Source organism: Rhipicephalus microplus, unplaced genomic scaffold, assembly GCF_043290135.1.
Source record: "Rhipicephalus microplus isolate Deutch F79 unplaced genomic scaffold, USDA_Rmic scaffold_15, whole genome shotgun sequence".
NCBI lineage: Eukaryota > Metazoa > Arthropoda > Arachnida > Ixodida > Ixodidae > Rhipicephalus > Rhipicephalus microplus.
In genome coordinates this window covers 15,677,938-15,698,335 of record NW_027464588.1, presented here as the reverse complement: position 1 = coordinate 15,698,335, position 20,398 = coordinate 15,677,938, and the positions used below count along the sequence as shown (strand labels likewise).

Genomic DNA, 20,398 nt, shown 5'->3' with positions numbered 1-20,398 from the left:
CTCTCGCGTAAGTAAGTCGTATATTTATGCTACAACGTATTCAGGCTGCGCTCAAGTGTGCAGTTAATCACAAAAAAGGCTGTATCAGCCAACCATGACCGCAAACATTAACTGCCAAACAGCTTTGGTTTTCTCCTCTGTTGCTCTCACTGCACTTGGCTGTAGGTCCCAACAAGTCAACCCTCCTGAAGTATTCCGTAAGGCTGCCACCCAGGTTCATTGGTTTCACTATGTGTTTGAAGATACGTGGTCATGTCTTTGTAGTACATGTGAGCAGACGGTTTTCACTCTGCGTGGCGACATCTTGAGGCAGTTTTGGGCTCTGGCGTGGTCAGCCTGACTGCTAGGCCACGCATGCTCCTGACACACCATGTCAGAGCCCGAAACTGCCTCAAGGTGTCGCTCCGCAGAAGGAAACTCAGCTGCTCGGGCTCCCTACACAGACGTGGCCACGGCTGTACTTAGTTCATTGCAAATTATCACTGTCACTGTTATACGTCGCCATTTTTCCGGCTCATTCCATTTGTACTTTTATTCTAGGAAGAACATCAAGTATTCATCAGAGCTCTTTTTCAGAGCTCCTAACCATCAGAGCTCCTTATCTATCACAGCTCAATCTCTATCAGATCTCCTTTGCTCGCAACCCATATCCTGCCTGTTTTGTGCAATTCATGACTGTGTTCAAGATTATTCGTTACCTCTTCTTTTTGTAGGGTAAATTAATGAATCAAGGGCGCCACCTTCATTATGCAGCGACGTTCTTATTTTGTTCTGGCCAAAGCTTTCTAAGACGGCTTGTAAGGATAAAAATCAAGTGCGTGCTATGAACGGCTTCCTTACAAAGCATGCAGGTGATGTTGCCAACACGCATTGTAGTGTTCAACTTGCACGTTAACATTTCCCGCCATAAGTATATCTGTGGTTCATTCAACAAAAAAAAAGTCACAGTTTCACCGAAAGGCCCCAGCAATGAACGCGATAGCAACAAAATTAGAGAGCCTTCATGTGTGTACCGCCGGAGGCGGCATGCACTTGAAGGCCCTTGAAAGAAAGTGGAATAGCAGCACGTTTAAATTCGCACAAAAGTCATAAATTCGCAAAATCGCATTTGCACAAAAGTCACAAATGACGTACGAAAATAACACAAACAGGACGAGAGCGACCTAACAACATTCACAGCTCAACACATAATGCGCTGCTCAAAGAAATACGATGCACAAAACGCACTCCCATATACAGACGAGCGTGAACTAACAAGTGCCATGGTTGTTACCTCGTTGTGTCTAAAAAGCACGGTCCTTTCGCAAGTCGGGACTTTGTAGCCACCGAAGTGAACTACGTGAGCCTGGGAAGTACAACGTGATCATTCTAGTGAAAGACAAAGGCGTACAATGTTACCCACCGCGAGATTAGCGCGTGCACATCTTTGTCTATACTACCTGTGGGGCAAAGTATGCTTGGGAGGTAAATCGATGACAACGCGTCGCGTCGAGTGGGGCGCCGACCGCACCTTTAGCGCTTCTCGTAATCTCACTGGTAATGTTATGAACACGCTGATACTCACCCCGAGATGTTCACTGCCAGTGGTAAGTGGTGTATATAAATAGCTCGTCATTTGAACGTTCAAGAACGAGTGCCTGCGCTGCTCATTGGTTGACGCTGCGCGCTGCGGAGTGAGAAGCCCCTCGTTCGATTTCGCATATGGAAAACATTTTTCTAAATTATTTTCTATGATGATTTCCTAAATATATCAATACATATACACACTCTTCTCAGTCGCTAGAATTGACCTATGTGAAAAGCTTTTGCAAAACTATTATTTGACTAACTGCACCCAACAAAAAACACATGCCGAAACATTGAATGGTTGACTTCGAAAAATTGAATGGTTGGCTCAAAATGTGATTGTACCCATTTGCGTGCTCCTGATCTTTTGATGTCTTTAAAATTAAGTGAAATAAAATTAGACAAAAATTACTTTAAATATGATCTATAGAGCCTTCACACCTGAAAAAATGTAATACAGACGTGTTCGTTCACGCTGCAACAAAGTAAAAAAACCTTCACTTATCACGAGAACGCAGCCGAGCGTTCGTGCAGTACGCATCTGAGCGCTCGTGCAGTACTCAGCCATAACCGTTCGCTCGTTTTGTGAATATGACTAGACACGTATTGCGCCACTTCTCAGGGCACCGTGTTGCTTCGATGAGTTCTTTTGTGAAAGCGACTAATCCTTCATTTGCCAAGAGAAGTTTGGACACGGGGATACTGAATTGAGATAATCTAGAGCCTTTAAAACAACGGTACCTAATTGGGTACCCAGGAACCAAGGAGAATATACGGAACATCACGGCGACGGCAAAAACCGGTATAGAAAGTCAGCCTCACAAAAATGAAAATGGCTTTTTTTTAGCCGACATGAACAAATTGCGAATGGGAAGTCCCGGAGGGTGACCAGCTTTTATACCAAAGCAGGACACTAAGGTAGAGACACGTGCTGACTTAGTCAAGACACCGAAATTGCCACAAAAATTGCCACAAATAGGATCTGTAAGTATGCCGAGCCTTCCGATCGCTACGTAAAGTATAAAAATAAAATTATCATTGCCATCTCATGATTTTATATCCTGATTGAAAGGACTTCGAAAGTTTGGCGTATGCCCACCGCTTTTCTTGGCTTACCGAAACAGACTACGCCTCAACAGTATCGAGCAGAGAGGTGCAGCGAACATTTTGCCGTTACCGTTAGATAATACGATAGTGGTGGGGTACTAAGTCGAGAGCCAACATCAGCATTGTGAGGAACGCCGTATTAGAAGAAGCAATGACTATTGTGACGGGGCCCGTCAACGCAGTACTATCGTTGGAGTAAGGGGGCATGTCATAAAAGCGATACAGCTATATTGACAAGCCCCATCACTGTTAAGCATTGACTGCGGCCGGTCACGTCAGTGTACTGGAAAAAATGAGGGGGGAGGGTACGATGCTCTAAATGTGTAGTCGTTTTAGACGCCCATCATCTGGCTGTTCTGCTCGCATAGGGAGTTGACGGGCAGTTGGGAAACCGATGGTGCCGCAGGTCGTCAGTTCAAGTTCACATTCTGTTAATTTTTACTTTTACTTTTTTAAGATAATGCGTCAAGAGCGATGTTACTGTTCTGAAACAGTTGAAATTGTGATTTTTTGCAGAAATGTTTTTCGCTGTTTGTGCCAGTTGTTATAGACAATTCAACTACGTTGATATTTTGAGGCGAGTGGGTACGTTGTTAGCGTACGACTTCAGTTCAATTCACGCTGACCAACTAAGTTTTTCTTGTTCTTTTATGCTTTCAATATTCTTCCGATTAATGTTGCCCGTTTTAAAGAGAGAATTGCGCTGGCCAGCATTCTACATTGGAGCCCCAAGTAATAGCATCTTGTGATGTCATTGTATGTGAATAATTTATCTTTATACTCCCCGGAATGGTAGTGGGCTTCGGGTAGGGTCTGACCGGCATGGCAAGCGAGTCCTCGTGCCACCTCATTCGTCACCTCGTTGAGGTTGACCCGAGTTTGGTCTAGTTGTCCCAAATGTGCATGAAACCATCGCATTTCAGTATTGATAGGATTGACTTTGTTCATAAGTTCTATCACAGTCCCAGTGACATAGCCCTTGTCGAAGCTCTTAATTGCTGCTTTGGAATCGCTATAGATGTATAGCCATTTTCTGCTCCTGAAAGCTAAACCAATCGCGGCTTGTTCCGCCACCGTGGAGTTCTTTGTGAGAGTATAGTCAGGGCGTCTCGTACCTCTCCCTGGCTGTCGACCACCACAGCCATGTTTTCCAGTATACCCTAGTAGAAGTAAGAAAACTCCATAGAGATGCTGGAATTTTTTATCGACGACCTCATGGCGGATCCACCAGCGTGCGTTGAACCGTGAAACAGTCCATAAAGTGAAGACGAGGAAGAAGATATCCGCGTGCATTTCGTCGTGTTTCGAACGCACAGTCCTCGCGCTGGCGCATGTTCCTGCGTGCCGAAGCCTGAATTACGACGTTCTACCGTGGTTCTTCAGACATCGAGGCGCAAGCCAGCTAGTAATCGTCTCCGCTACAAGCCAACAGCGAAGTCTTGTTGGCAGGACTTCAGTCGTGGGACATGCCGTGTGACCCGCCAAGAGGCCCATAGCCCTATGGCTCAACAGAACAAACGTAAGTTGGCGAACACAACTAGACGGGGCTCCATGACGTTCGACACAGTGGGCAGTGAAGCGTAAATTATTGCTTTAGGGTAAAGCCATGCCTCCTACAAGATGGCGGGTGTGACCGCCATCTCCCTAGGAGCACGGTAAAGCGATACCATTAGGCGAAGAAAGAATTGCATTCTGCCTCTTAAGCCTGCTTATTTATTTAGAGAGGCCAACGCAAACCTTTGCGTTAGCGTTGCACATGCGTCGTACGCTCGCCTATTGCAGGCTTGAACTCAGTACCAAACGTTACGGCAACTTTCTTCGAGTAGGCACTGCTCAACGTGAGTCACGGTGTAAACCGTTTGCTTTGAAAGCGACAAAGTCTCCTGAAATCCTATTGAAGATCAGGTCACCAGTACCCATCTCGATTTGTTACTTCCACCAAGATCTTTACTTTACAACTAACCTACCAAATATAATACCATATCAACGTCACTTATTCTCGAAGTAATCACCAGAACAGGCCATTTTTTTGGAATGGGGGGGGGGCAAGCACTAGCTTCAACTTTGTCGGTAAGGCATTGTGACAGCTTCCTTTCTAAATTTTTTATGTCATAGCCTTCGATGCCTCGTGCTCACGTCCGTGCGTCCATACATCCCTCCATACGTTCCCTGGCACAGTGCCAGCTGTGGTCTCTTCCCCTCTCACACTCTCAGCCATCGCGTTATGACACAGCGTCTCGTTGGAGCGTTCGAGTCAGTCGAATCAACGATCGAATGGGGCCAGATGGCTTCCATGCGCACGCTTCTTTCTCACTCACACTCTCTCAGCCACCCCGTGGCCACCGGGAAGCGCCTGAAAATCCCTTCTGCATCGAAGGCTCACGTCTTGCTATTCAAAGGGCCCTTTAACACTCGCAAACATAGGTGCTGACTGCATAACGCGTAGTGGCGCTTGCCAGAACTATTGCGAGTGTAAATAACGCGGGAAGGTTGCGCCACATCATTGGATGAATGTAACGTTAAATGTAATCACGGCATTGCTTCAAAATAGGGATCACTATTGGATTTTTTTAAAAGACGATAGTCTTTCATGGGGACCTTGGACGCAAACATTTTTGTCTGTGTCTGTCTGTACATTTGTCTGTTTTTCTACTTTTAACGGCACCGGGTACTTGAGATGGCCAACCCCATCCGCAGCGCCCACTAATGTTGCTCAAAGTAGAGCGTTCATGCTTGTGCAATTGTCAATAAAAAAGCAATTATTTCGCATCCATAGGGCCCCATAACAACACGTATATATTCTGAATGTGCGTCTCTTACTAGAAAAAGCATACATAAGTAATTTTAAGGAGTGTAGCGCTTATCACGCTGCTCTTCCCTTGCAACGCTTGCACGGAACGGGGATTGTTTTCAACGCTTTGCTAAGACAAGATGGTGGTGGCACCTACCCATCGCCTTGCATTCTACACCTTATCACCTCTGAGACAGGCGCGCACACTCGTCTCAGAGCCACGTGCTTTGTTTTTAAGAAAACTACCAGATGGCACTCATGTCTCACGTCTGGCGCTCGTTCATCTCTGCTGCACGCTCGAGGCACTATAACGCAGTGCCTCCAGAATACCACTCACCGATTTTCTTCCGCCGAACATCAAATAAATGTCTTGTTCACTCTCTCCACACGCAAGACTATCGTCTTTCGACGAGATTTGCAGAAACATGCAGACACGGGGCCAATTGTTCGTTTAGCACGATTTTTCCCGCAAAGCGGAAGAGAATGAAGCTCTTCGAGTTTCCAGCTTGAAAACTGCAAAGCTTGTTCAAGAATGCAGCCGTTTTTTCGCTGCCGTTTTTGTGGCACTTATCTCTTAAGCCATCAGTGTACGCAACCAGCTTTAAAGACATGTCAAACTATGAGGTCGCGAAAAGTGTTAGAGGACCTATTTAAAGACGATAGCCTTTCATTGGATATTTCGAAGCAAAAATTCTGATCGGTCTGTCCGTAACCCGAAACGGCTAGTCGTTTTTAATTCTATTGTTGGCCTTTAATTCCAAAATCCAACCACATACGCAGCCTCCACCAATATTGCAATGATTTTCGAGTACATACTTTTGCGTAGTATCGATTATAAATCCAGTTTTGTGCATATTTGAGGCAAAACATAAACACGTCAATATATTGTGATGTGTTTCTTTAAACTATAAAACTCGTGAATCAGTAATTCTAAAGATCATTGCGTTTATTACGATAAGCTGACAATGCAACGCTTTGCACGAAAAGGGGGGTGTTATCTGCGCCTCGCTAGAGTGTGCTAACATTTTAGTACATTCAAGTTTTGCGAAGACGATACATTGGTGGCACTTGCCCACTGTGCGCATTGAGGCATTTTAACATATAGCGCCTCCCGAATCCCATTCACCGATTTTCTCCCACAGAACATCAAATAAATGTTTTCATCGCTCTCTCTGGATGCAAAGGCTATTGGCCTTCGATGAAATTTGCAGTGAAACATGTGGTAACGGAGACAATTATCATGGTTGTGTTCCGATTCTACACATTATCAAATATATAGTCTACGCTGACAGCATAGAAGAGCTTATGTTTTCCGAAAAATTGGGCACTTTTATGAGCCGTCTACGTGACGCTACGGTACTTAACGTTGAGGAGAAAAAGCTAAGTTAAAAAATGTAACTCTTATTTCTTTTGCCTTATTTCGTTCTCAACTATACAAAAAATTGAAGGCTACTCCCGTTGAACATATTGAAACGCGTCTGTATGTGTTCAAACGACCATACCAACGAGATCCGAGCTATTTGAGCACTTCGCTGAGCCCCCATCTTGTTGGGACAGCAGAGTACCCTGCATCGTTTTTGTATACGATGCCTTCTTATCGAAGCTCCCTATTTTGCCCGCTACTTGAGAATTGGAATGGAACTTAAGATGGTCGCTGACAAGTTAGCTGTCTATGGAGCCGTTTACGGTGAATATTGGAACACACCCTATAACGTAGCGTTGCGCCGAACGTGCCCACTCATTGAAAATGAAGACGCGCGCATCGCATTCCGTTCTCACCAACCCCGTTTCAAAGGACACAGGCTTTCGCTCAACACACTTTGGAGTTCACAAAGTGTGCTTCGATTTCTCCTTTAAAGTTCTTGTGATGTAGCTATTGTGCGATCAGCCGTAGGTTCTATCCTAACTACCACATAATTACACCATATTGTCACATTCGCCATCTTGTCAACTATGATTGGTCCAGAGCACTGCGGAGGCCTTTGTGATGGGCTTAAGATGCCGCAATTACGACATGGGATTATTTGGAGCAGGGGCGCAGCCAGCCGAGCTATCTCAACAGCTCAAGGCTTCTTCGCGTAGCGTAATCAGAAAACTCAATGGATATGAGCCAAGCAGCTACCTCTTAGTACAGCATGACCATTCATGGTATACAAATGTATACCATAGCAAAAGTGTGGGAGAGAAATTGAGGGTGAGGAAGAATGAAAGAGGGAGAGAAATAATGCGTGGTTTTTCAAGAAGGGAAAAGGGCACCTGATTTCAGTCATCCTCGTGGGCGCTAAGCTCCCTTTCGAACCAGTTGAAAATTGACTTGAAATTCCTACCCTTATTCATTATATAAATTCATCCTCACTCACTTCAACCGTAAAATTATGCAAAATGCAAATAAAGTTACGCCTTAGAAGTTCGTGGAACGGCGGGTGTGTGAAGCTCTGACCAAGTCTCTGCAGCCATGTTGGTGGAAGAAGAGGACGACGACTCGTCGGTGGCCAGCTCGCCATTCGACGATGGAGGCTTTCTGGACAGTTTGGACTCCGTGGGCGGGGCTGCCGGCGATGGTCTGGAATCGTCGTCAGCCGCTGTCTCAGCTGTTGTGGAGGGTCACCCGTTTTCCCCGAGAGCACCAGCGGCAGCAACTGCAACAACGGAAGCGACCACTGCACCGGATGAGGTACAGGAAAGTTTGAAGGAACCTTGTGGAAATTTCGTTAGACCGCGAAGGTCGTAATTGGACGCGCGTGCGGCGGCAATGGCCTTTGTAGCCGGCCACGTATTGTTCTGCTTAGATGGAGCACTCGCAAAGCGTCCGGTTTCAGCTTTAGGTGGTGTACGTCTGAGAAGAGTACACCTGCATGGACGCTTAGCGAGACAAAGACTCGAGAAGCCTTTAAAGCATAGACGTTTTACCACGAAAATCATTCATACATGTCTAATTTTTATACGCTGACGTCACCCAAAACATCACCTACCCAATAGGTGTGGTTGCGGTGGTTTTCGCTTTGTAATTTTAGGAGCGACCTTTTCAAGACCCCTTTGATTTATAATTAGGTGATATAGGCACCCGACAGTGGACCAGAGGGCGCGACGAAGCTCTTTAGGCCGCCTCAGCGTTGTTGGTACCGACCACCAGGGATACCAGGAAAATGGAACGCTCACTGAACCCAGTGACACGCTGATGTGTCAGTGCCTTTTAGGGGCGAAGCTCCTTATAGCGGCACCTGTTCGTCCCGCGTCCCGTCGTAGTATGTAACCAGACTTACGCTTTTACCTGCAAACATTTTGACCTCCAAGGTGGTGCTGGTGAGAGATTCCGTCTGTGCATTGTTGAACAACAAAAACAAATAGTGCTCAATGTACATTCCAATGGCTGATAATGGGGTATGATAGACAGGAACATTCGGCTTTTAGTTAACGTGCACGCTGTGATCCCCATTAGCAGCCATTGCATGTACATCGAGCACTATCTGAAAAAAAAAGGGTTGCTACGTTATACCCGCTGGGTGTAACCACCTAAGTTTTAGAAAGGTTTAGCGAGCGTTGAGCCGCAGTGCCATGAATACAATGAACTAGTATATACTATGAATGAACTCGCGGTAGTTAAAGGTGGGAAGTAGGTACGAAGTGCAAGCCGTAAGAAAGTAAAAGCCGATTTCTCCTGTCTCTCATATCCCATGCAGCCATTGGCATGTACATTGAGCTCTATCTGCCAGGAAAAGGTCGCTACGTTATACTCGCTGGGTGTAACCTCCTTGGTTTTAAAAAGGTTTAGCGAGTGTTGGGCCACAGTGCCATGAATACAGTGAACTAGTATATACCATGAACTCGAGGTGGTTAAAGGTGGGAAATAGACCTGAAGCGCAAGCTGTTAGAAAGTGTGCGTGTGCCGCGTCTCGTTTAGTCCTTGGAATGTCCGCTGGATGGCGGTGTTTCTATATGGGGAATATATTGTCACGGTGTCGTGACGTGGCCAAAGACAGGAGACTTCGTGTTGGGATTTAACTGTTTATTAGGGCGAACCTGTGCCCGGTAAACGGAAAGTCCAATTACAGCAGCAGTCTCGCACAGATAGCAGTCTCGGACTGATAGCGGCGAACGGAGCGTCGGCCTTCGATCAACAACTGACAAGCGGCGAAGCGCGTTGGCATTTATACTCTTGCCGTCGAATGTTCTAGCGTTATCGCTGGCGGTGGCGTAGGTTCCAGAACAATCTGTACCGTTCGCACAGGGGGCGTGATCTTATCGAAATGATCTACTACAGTCCGGAACTCTCTAGAAAACTGCAAGCGCGGTTTGCGCTGAGAATCGTGTGGTGTTTTGGGACGATAACAAAAACTTGGGAAATGGAACGTGGCATTGCCCCCCTCTGAAAAAGGCATCGTCCCGATGCTTTAACTAAAGATGAAAGTACAATATTAATGCAAGAAAGTACAATGAATAAATTACGATACAACAATAATACAAAAAAACACTAGTTCAGTTAGTTAACGCGCATGAAACGGCTTGAGGCGCGCGACATGGACGACTTCAGGTCGCGATCGGCGTCGTTGAGAGTTCGTGATGCCGTCGGGGACAACCTCGTAATCAAGTGGGCCGAGCCGTCGAACCACCCTGTACGGTCCGAAGTACCGTCGCAGAAGCTTTTCACTTAGTACACGTCGGCGTATCGGCGTCCACACCCAAACACGTTCACCGGGCTGGTAATCCACGAAGCGTCGTCGAAGATTGTAACGATGGCTGTCGGTCGTCTGTTGATTTTTGATACGGAGACGCGCAAGTTGTCGGGCTTCTTTGGCGCGTTGAAGGTACTCGCTCACATCGAGGTTTTCTTCGTCGGTGACGTTAGGTAACATGGCATCGAGCGTCGTTGCCGGGCTCCTTCCGTAGACCAATTTGTAGGGAGATATCTGCGTCGTCTCCTGCACCGCCGTGTTGTATGCGAAGGTCACATACGGAAGAATGGCGTCCCACGTCTTGTGTTCGACATCGACGTACATTGACAGCATGTCGGCGATCGTCTTGTTAAGCCGCTCGGTGAGTCCGTTGGTCTGTGGGTGGTACGCTGTCGTCCGGCGGTGGTTTGTTTGGCTGTATGCCAAGATCACTTGAGTTAAGTCGGCAGTGAATGCCGTTCCTCTGTCGGTGATAAGGACCTCCGGGGCGCCGTGACGTAGGACGATATTTTCGACGAAGAACTTAGCTACCTCGGCTGCACTGCCTTTTGGCAGGGCTTTTGTCTCGGCGTAGCGGGTGAGGTAGTCGGTAGCTACCACGATCCACTTGTTTCCGAAAGCCGACGTCGGGAACGGCCCCAGTAGGTCCATACCAATCTGCTGGAAAGGTCGGCAAGGTGGATCAATTGGCTGCAGAAGTCCCGCTGGCCTTGTCGGCGGTGTCTTGCGTCGCTGACAGTCCCGGCATGTTTTCACATAACGAGTGACGTCGGTGGTAAGACGTGGCCAATAGTACCTTTCTTGTATCCTCGCGAGCGTGCGAGAAACACCGAGGTGCCCTGCCGTCGGATCGTCGTGCAGGGCCTGCAGGAGTTCTGGTCGCAGAGCTGAAGGCACCACAAGGAGGTACTTGGCTCGAAGCGGTGAAAAGTTTTTCTTTTGTAGAAGACCGTTTCGTAGAAAGAACGACGCAAGTGCGCGCTTGAATACCTTGGGGACTTCGGCGGTCCTGCCTTCGAGGTATTCTATTAGGGCCTTAAGTTCCGGGTCGGCCCTCTGTCAATCAGCGAAGTCGTCGGTAGTTATCGTTCCTAAGAAGTAGTCGTCATCTAGGTCGTCGGGTAGCGGTTGGTCGACAGGCGCACGAGAGAGACAGTCGGCGTCGGAGTGTTTTTTTGCCGGACTTGTAAATTACAGTAATGTCATATTCTTGAAGTCTCAGGCTCCATTGTGCGAGGCGACCTGAGGGGTCCTTCAAGGTGGCTAGCCAACACAATGCGTGGTGGTCGCTCACAACTTTGAAGGGCCTGCCGTAGAGGTCGGGGCGAAATTTCGACGTAGCCCAGATGATGGCGAGGCACTCCTTTTCTGTTGTGGAATAATTTGCTTCTGCTTTGGATAGCGATCGGCTGGCGTAACTAATAACCCTTTCCAGTCCGTCAGCCCTCTGCACAAGAACGGCGCCAAGACCTACGCTGTTTGCGTCAGTATGTATTTCTGTCTCGGCGGATTCGTCGAAATGGGCAAGTAACGGAGGCGTCTGGAGGCGATGTTTAAGCTCCTGGAAAGCGCGTTCCTGCGGCGTTTCCCACTTAAACTCCACGTCGGCCTTGGTAATGTTGGTGAGAGGATCGGCGATGCGGGCGAAGTTTTTCACGAACCGCCTATAATAGGCACACAGGCCCAGAAATCGGCGCACGGCTTTCTTGTCAGTGGGTGGCGGGAAGTCAGCGATGGCAGCTGTTTTCCGTGGATCGGGACGAACTCCAGACTTGCTGATAACGTGCCCCAGAAACAAGAGCTCCTCATACGCAAATCTGCACTTTTCTGGCTTCAGTGTGAGTCCGGAAGTCTTGATGGCTTGAAGTACAGCTTCAAGGCGCCGAACATGCTCGTCGAAACTCGAGGAAAACACGATGACGTCGTCCAAGTACACAAGGCAAGTCTGCCACTTCAATCCTGCCAGTACTGTATCCATAACGCGTTGAAAAGCTGCAGGCGCTGAGCAAAGGCCGAAGGGCATCACCTTAAACTCGAAGAGGCCGTCCGGTGTTATAAACGCCGTCTTCTCTCGGTCTCTTTCGTCGACTTCGATTTGCCAATAGCCGGTCTTGAGGTCCATTGACGAAAAGTACTTGGCGTTATGGAGCCGATCAAGTGCGTCGTCTATTCGTGGGAGAGGATACACGTCCTTTCTTGTGATTTTGTTCAGGCGGCGATAATCGACGCAGAAACGTAGGGTCCCATCTTTTTTCTTCACTAACACCACGGGGGATGCCCATGGACTCTTGGACGGCTGGATAATGTCATCCCGCAGCATTTCATCAACTTGTCTCTTCATGGCCTCACGTTCTCGCGTCGAAACCCTGTACGGACTCTGACGGAGTGGTCTGGCATTTTCTTCGGTTATGATGCGATGTATCGTGATGGGGGTCTGCCGAATTTTCGATGACGACGAAAAGCAATCTTCGTATTGCAGGAGGAGGGCCTTGAGCTGTTCTTGCTTATCGTTCGGAAGTCTGGGATTGACGTCGAAAGCTATGGGAGGGGCTTGGTTCCTCTGAGCAGGTTCCGCAGAATCGGCGAGGGCGAAAGCACTGGTGGCTTCGACAATTTCTTCGATGTATGCGACCGTTGTTCCTTTGTTCACATGTTTGTACTCATTGCTGAAATTCGTGAGCATAACCGTTGCTTTGCCTCCCCGCAGCTCTGCAATTCCTCTTGCGACGCAAATATTTCGGGTGACCAACAGATGCTGACTGCCTTCAACGACGCTTTCCAAGTCAGGTGATTTAGGAGCGCCGACTGAAATAATGACGCTTGAGCGAGGCGGAATGGTGACTTGTTCTTCCAGCACATTCAAGGCATGGTGTCCTGACGGCGTGCGCGGCGGTAGTGCTTCTTCTGTGGATAACGTTATCGACTTTGTTTTTAGGTTGATGACAGCACCATGAAGGCATAAGAAGTCCATGCCAAGGATGACATCTCTCGAGCAACACTGTAGGACTACGAAGTCTGTAGGATAAATACGGCCGTTAATGGTGACTCTCGCTGTGCAGATTCCTGCAGGCGTTACGAGATGACCTCCGGCTGTGCGGATTTCAGGGCCTTTCCAAGCTGTCCTAACTTTCTTTAACTTCGCGGCGAACGGTCCACTGATGACAGAATAGTCGGCTCCAGTATCGACGAGAGCGATCACACTGTGGCCGTCGATAAGAACGTCGAGGTCGCTAGTTCGCCGTCTCGCATTACAGTTAGGGCGTGGCGTCGGGTCACGGCTGCGTCGGCTTGTTCCGCTGCTTCCATGTTGCGTCGTCAGGCCACCTTCGGTAAGTGAGCTTTCACCGTCAGGGCTTTGCCTGTTTGGCGTTGTGTTTGGAAAGCTCCGTCGCGGCATCGTCGTCGTCGGAGGATCTTCGGTAGTTCGTCGCACAGCAACCGCACCTCCACCGGTTGCTGCCCTTAGTTTCCCGGATACGGGCTAGGAGACCGGCCTCGCGTTGGGCCAGAGTACTGCCGGTGGTGCGGTGAAGTGCGGCGGCTGGGCGACGGCGAACGCGAAGGGCTTCGTGGTGTCCACCGAGTTCCTGTCAGGTAATCGGCGATGTCACGTGGTCGTTCTCCTGGCTGTGGACGCGGTGCATTGACGGCGAAGCCACGCAGTCCCATCTGTCGGTACTGGCAACGGCGGTATGTGTGTCCGGCCTCGCCGCAGTGGTAGCAGAGCGGGCGATGGTCAGGGGTGCGCCAGACATCAGTCTTCCTCGGTGCACTGCGCTGGGCCGCTGGCGAACGGTATGACGTCGGTGGGGGTGGTGGCGGCGGTGACGTCTGTCGACGGAAGTGCGATGGGGCGGCGTTTTGGCGTGGACTGGGAGGAGCGTTGTGGCGCAGTGCAGCGGCGTAGCTCATAGCTTCCGGCTCGGGCAGCGGTGCGTGGGGAATTTGAAGCGATTGCCGAACTTCTTCTCGCACAATGTCGGCGATTGAATCCACTTGAGGCTGTGCCGAAGGCAACAGCTTCCGCAGCTCTTCCCGCACGATCGCCCGGATCGTTTCACGTAGGTCTCCGGAGTTACTGGCTTGAGCAGCAGCGCAGTCTGCAGTCAGGCGACGATTATACTGTCTGGTGCGCATGTCCAGGGTCTTTTCGATTGTGGTCGCTTCGGCTACAAATTCTTGAACGGTTTTCGGTGGGTTTCTCATCAGTCCCGCGAAGAGCTCCTGTTTGACCCCTCGCATGAGGAAACGAACTTTTTTCTCCTCAGGCATGTCTGGGTCAGCGTGACGGAATAGTCGGGTCATTTCTTCTGTGAAAATGGCGACATTTTCATTTGGAAGCTGAACCCGAGTTTCTAATAAAGCAGCAGCCCTCTCTTTGCGAGCGACGCTCGCGAACGTTTGCAGGAATGCGGCGCAGAAAACATCCCACGTTCGGAGCGCGGACTCTCGATTTTCAAGCCATGTCCTTGCGGTGTCTTCCAAATAGAAGTACACATGACGCAGCTTTTCGTCATGGTCCCAGTGGTTGAGGGCGGCCACACGGTCGTATGTTTCTAGCCAGGACTCCGGGTCTTCGAATGATGACCCATGGAAAATTGGTGGTTCCCTGGGTTGATGCATCACCAACGTGGGCTGGGACGCTGCGGTCGTCATTGTCGCTGCAGTCGCGGTCATGGCCTTGGTCTTCTGCGCCTTGTCTTGTAGAAGTCCGGTGTCTTCTCCGCGACGTGGGCTGGGTTCACGGCTTGACGGGGGCGTCCGGTACATGAACGAAGCAGCACCTACACCAGATGTCACGGGGTCGTGACGTGGCCAAAGACAGGAGACTTCGTGTTGGGATTTAACTGTTTATTAGGGCGAACCTGTGCCCGGTAAACGGAAAGTCCAATTACAGCAGCAGTCTCGCACAGATAGCAGTCTCGGACTGATAGCGGCGAACGGAGCGTCGGCCTTCGATCAACAACTGACAAGCGGCGAAGCGCGTTGGCATTTATACTCTTGCCGTCGAATGTTCTAGCGTTTTCGCTGGCGGTGGCGTAGGTTCCAGAACAATCTGTACCGTTCGCACAGGGGGCGTGATCTTATCGAAATGATCTACTACAGTCCGGAACTCTCTAGAAAACTGCAGGCGCGGTTTGCGCTGAGAATCGTGTGGTGTTTTGGGACGATAACAAAAACTTGGGAAATGGAACGTGGCAATATGATGAAAAGATGCGAGATAGTGGTACTTGGAGTGTTGAATATATGGACGAACGGACACACAGACAGATGCATGAATGGACGCATGAACGGACGCAGGGGCGGATGCATGGACGAACGCAGGAATGAACGCACGCAAGGATGGGTGGATGGACGCATGGACGGTCGCACAGACGGAAGGAAGCAAGAACGAATGGATGGACGAATGCTTCGCCCCACTCTCCATCATTCACTTCGTGGATATGCTGCCAATTTTTTGGTACGTTTTCAAAGAGCGCATCCTGGGCGCTTACATAATCAGCCGTAACCCACTTGCTCACAACTAAAAAAGAAAATGATTTGCGTGTGCAAGTTTGGTTTCGCAGCGTCTACTCGCTAGGCTACGCATTGGAAGACTCTGTTTTGCTGCGCCTACTCGCTAGGCTATGTGTTCTTGCGCTTCCATCAGATCTCGTAAACTGCATTGCCGGGTGCCTATTTAGCAGAACACAGAAACAAAAGAGGGACTTGATAAACATGTAAATCGGGCTAGTTGGTATGAATCTGTGTTCACTTGTCTTGTTGCTTCTTCATTCCTGTCCCTGTGTAGCTTAAGTTTGCGGATGAACACGCGTACTTTTCTTACGTATATCTTTCACGCAGCCACCCGACCTCAGCGGGGCAGGTCCGTCAATGAGCAGCGGAGAGCAGCATGGCTATCAGCTGCGAAGACGCATCCCGCAGCCTCCAAATGCGTTCATGCTGTTCGCAATGGAGAACAGGCGATCAGTGGCTGCTGAGAACCCTAACGTACGCGCAGTTTCCTCTCTACTTGTCAAAGCGTTTCCTTTCTACAACAAAAGGTTTCCACAAATAGCTTTCTTTACATAACGAAAAACAACAACAACAAAAACACCCACATGGTATGAGCGTTTAGCTTAGAGCACTTGCGAGCTTCATTTGGGAGTTAGAATTATTTCTACAGCAATCGAGCCATTCCTCGTAAACTTTGTTTCTCCAACTCTTCGCCTAATTTTTATTGCTGTTATACTTCACTTCTTAGCAACGCTGATTGGTCTAGTTGCTGACTACGAGGGTAATAGCTGTACAGAGCTCCAACGTGCGCGGCTATTACGTCCAAAGCCCGGAGATGAAGGTGAAACAGTAAAAAATTCCCAAGCATTTCCTCGAGGGTGAACATGGTTAAGTGCGAATGCACGGGGTGATGCTATGAGGGGTATTTATTAATTCGCACTATTATATTTATTAATCACACTATGGTGCCTTTATGGTGTAATGGTTCCTGAAAATCGCAATTTGATCACACGGGGAATTTACGTTAACTCACTGGCGAATGCCAATGGATTTTAACTTTACTCCCCCTCATAGCATCACCCCGTGCATTCGCACTTAACCATGTTCACCCTCGGGGAAATGCTTGGGAGTTTTATTACTGATGATGATGATTAAAGTGTAAATAATGAATTTAAGTGTTGTTTGTCATGAAGCATTTGTACACAGATACATTATATACAAAGTATTATTTATTTACACTTCACGACGCGTCCGGATGAGCAAAGTCCAGCGCTCACACCCTCTCCCGCGCGGCACGTTCGCTGGCTGGAACGGCTTCGGGAACGTCCACTCGCCGTTGACGATAGCGAGCGGCGTCTTGACGCCGGCCTTCATCGCCCTTCTCCGCCTGACGCTTGCGTTTTCGTTCCGCTTCTTGGGCCGCGTTGGCGGATCGATGCTGATGCCTCATCTCGGCCTCGCGAGCGCGCAGTTCACCATCCGCTGCACGCTTCGCCCGCTTGTCCTCGGCCTCACGAGCGTGAAGTTCGGCTTCCTCTGCACGCTTCGCCCGCTTGTCCTCACCCTCGCGAGCGCGCAGTTCGGCATCCGCTGCACGCTTCGCCCGCTTGCACTCGGCCTCGCGAGCACGCAGTTCGGCATCCGCTCCACGCTTCGCCCGCTTACGTTCGGTCTCACAAGCCCTTCGCAGCGCCGCCTTGTCTTCCAAAGTCGGCGAAACCACCGCGGTACCGTCACCTCCAACGACGGGTGCAGTGCTGGCATTCGGTTGTACTGCATTCGTTGTTGATGGTAGCGTTGCCTCCGGGACATCCATCGCACGACCCGCTCAACGGGAGACTGAGAAAGAAGGCGGGCGCGCGAGAGAGAGAGCTGCAGCGAGCGAGGAGAGCGGAGGAGGGAGTGAAGGGGGAGGGGTATAAGGCACGTTACTGACACCGATATCAGCGTCGCGTCTGTGGCTTATTTGGTAGAGCGTCGCGCTGCGGCCTGCCAAGTCCTCTTTCTTTTAAAGATAGAGAGAAGACTGCGGACGCCGCCGACGGCGGTGGATGGTTTGGGGTCGCTTATAAAGTGTATTCACACTTAAAAACACTTTGCTTATATATCGTGCCGTAAGTACGCCGGTATATAAAGAACCCCAGGTTGTCGAAATTTCCGGAGCCTTCCACTAAGGCATCTCTCATAATCATATGATGGTTTTGGGACGTTAAACTCCACAAATCAATCATCAATCAAGTACGACGGTTTAAAAGAAGTGAAAAGGGTGAGTGGGGAGGTAGCCTAGACATGCCAGCTTTATACTGATCGCAGTCAGGTCCCATCATTACAGGGCAGCTTGGCAGCCCGCTCTTATCAACAACACGTAGTGCTATCGCATACATGACAGCGGCAACTTTTAGATGCGGAGCATCTAATACTCGAGGCTTGTATTGCGGCGCCGTCCACAAGCTTCCTCCTCCTTCTTCCACCATCTGTGCATCCCTTCCTCCTCTACAAACCGCGCGCGCTTCACTCCTCCACCGTCTGTGAACCTTCCTCCTCTACACACCGCGTGCGCTTCTCCTCTTCACGAACATTCGCTAGCTGTATAATGTAGCGCGCATGCGCCGTCGCGCTTCGAGAACATCGGCAGCTGACGCGTGCGCATGCGCCGTTGCGCTTCTCCCCCTTCTCGAACATTCGACAGCTGACAGTGCATGCGCCGTCGCGCTGTATATATACTCAAAGTCGGCGCTCGCTCGCTCAGTTGCCGCTCGTCGGTTGGTTTGTACGGCGCGTCGACGTCCAAGGTCGCGGTGAAATGAATTCCAACGAATCCACAAACACAGTGATCGACGTTCCTTCGACCAGCGCCGCCCTTTCGCATACGTGTGTACGTGTTCACTCATTTAACACCCCCTCCTACAACCACGTTAACCAATTTAGCCATCGACCCAAGTAAGTCGCAATTTAACACCCCATTTCACAACCACGTTAACCAATTTAGCCATCGACCCAAGTAAGTCGCACTTTAACACCCCGTTAACCAGTTATATGCTCCGCATCCTCCTCAGTGTTCCCCCCGAGGGAAGCTGCGGGCAATTTTTTTTTCTTCATTTAGCATTTTCTGTGTAGGCGTAACGCCTCGTATACGCTTTAATTCAGCACTCGTGGATCGGAGCACCTAATTTAGCACTAAGCAGTGCACTTACTTTGCGTTCCCACCATATCCGATTCACGTCATGTCGCCGTAATTTTGACGCAAATGCCTAAATCACAGAAACGTTACCTTTGGAAGCCACGTTTGTAGTGCTGCAACGGGTTGTGGAAACGCATGCCGCGTTTTTAGCGAGGCAAAAATGTGACAGGCAGTGGGTGCCGGCGTTGCCGTAGAATGGAGTCGCTATGCTAAAACTATTGATATCACGTTTCAGGGCTTGGGCACTGTACTCGCTTTCATACCTTTTTGCGGTTTTTTTTTGTAGGACAATGATAGAACTTAACGTTACACTAAAGAGAAACATTGAATTGATTGAAATCGCTAAATTGTACTGTGAGAACGCAAACATCATAAATTTGATCATCATAACTTCACTAATAGTGTAGAAAATCAAGGTCAACGTTTCGTTTTTGAATTCAGCACCAAAGCTTCCACGCATGACGTCAGGAATTCCAAAGTACTATTTTGGCACCATTGGTTCCACAACATTTTCTCAAACTTGGGGTGTTAAACCCTGAGAGGACAATCTACTTCATTTTCACTGAAGAGGATTTGGGTAGGCTCTTGTAAGCGTCGTCATTATATATGACCTCACGGAGAATGGTGAGGAAACTTCGTCTATTATACTTGCAGGTATACAGGAAAAGTGAAATACTCGAACATTAAGTTGAACTTTAATGAAGAAACTCGCGGCAATTTTTGAGCTCGTATGAAGCTCCCTTACATACATTGGCTCACCATATCTTTACAACCTGATGGCTTCTTTAGGTGTGCTTTCATATTTTTTTCTGTCTCAGTATTATGTCTTTTTGGCACGTGAAACCCGATAAAAATATTGTGCTTGTTTTCGACGCAGGAGGACAACCGGCGTGTGAGCACCCGACTGGGTAAATTTTGGCGTTCTCTAAGCGCGGCCGCTAAAGAATCTTATCGGCGCAAGGCGGCCGTAGCAGCAGCAATCCACCGAATCAAATATCCTGGTATAATTTAAATGCAAATGATTTGTTTCCGTACTGCGGACACTTTTGACGTCTTTTTACGCATCTATCTATCAGCCGCCTACGTCTGGGTGCTAAAAGTAAGGTGGTTTGACGAATATGGCCCGCTGGTCGTAGCAAGAATAGTGAACAGTTATTGTATACCAAGCTTAGCGGATAGCGAGCTTACCCCGATAGCGGGATCACAGATACGCATACACAGATGCGTACGTTGCTCGTAACGCTTACCGTACGCGCGTTATTTTTCATATTTAACGTTGCCGTGTTAGCGTGCTGTACGTAGTGTACGTAAACATGGCGGCGCTTACGGGCGCCCGCTTCGAAGTGATTATGCGTAGTTGTTGAAAGGTAGACTTCGTTCACAGCAAACGACAGCTTAAAATGACTCCGCTTGCCTTCAATTGGCTTTGATGACCGAGTATTGCGGGTATGCTAGTGTAATGTTTGAGATAGCTTGTCAATATGATCGTCCCTACGCCTAAATAGAAAATCGGTGTAAACAAATGGGAAACCTAATTGTTTTAGCGTTTTTTGCGAGGTTTATACTTATTTACTTTTAATATTC

At 48.9% G+C, this 20,398-nt stretch overlaps 1 protein-coding gene across 1 annotated transcript; it reads left to right on the top strand.

The window, feature by feature from the left end:
* The first annotated feature begins 7,919 nt into the window (after window positions 1–7,919).
* LOC142784786 (sex-determining region Y protein-like) lies at window positions 7,920–19,826 on the top strand. Its single transcript, XM_075883285.1, has 3 exons — window positions 7,920–8,138; window positions 15,982–16,128; window positions 19,692–19,826. Exons 1-3 carry the CDS (start codon window positions 7,920–7,922, stop codon window positions 19,824–19,826), a joined length of 501 nt encoding a protein of 166 aa, XP_075739400.1.
* Window positions 19,827–20,398: the final 572 nt, after the last annotated feature.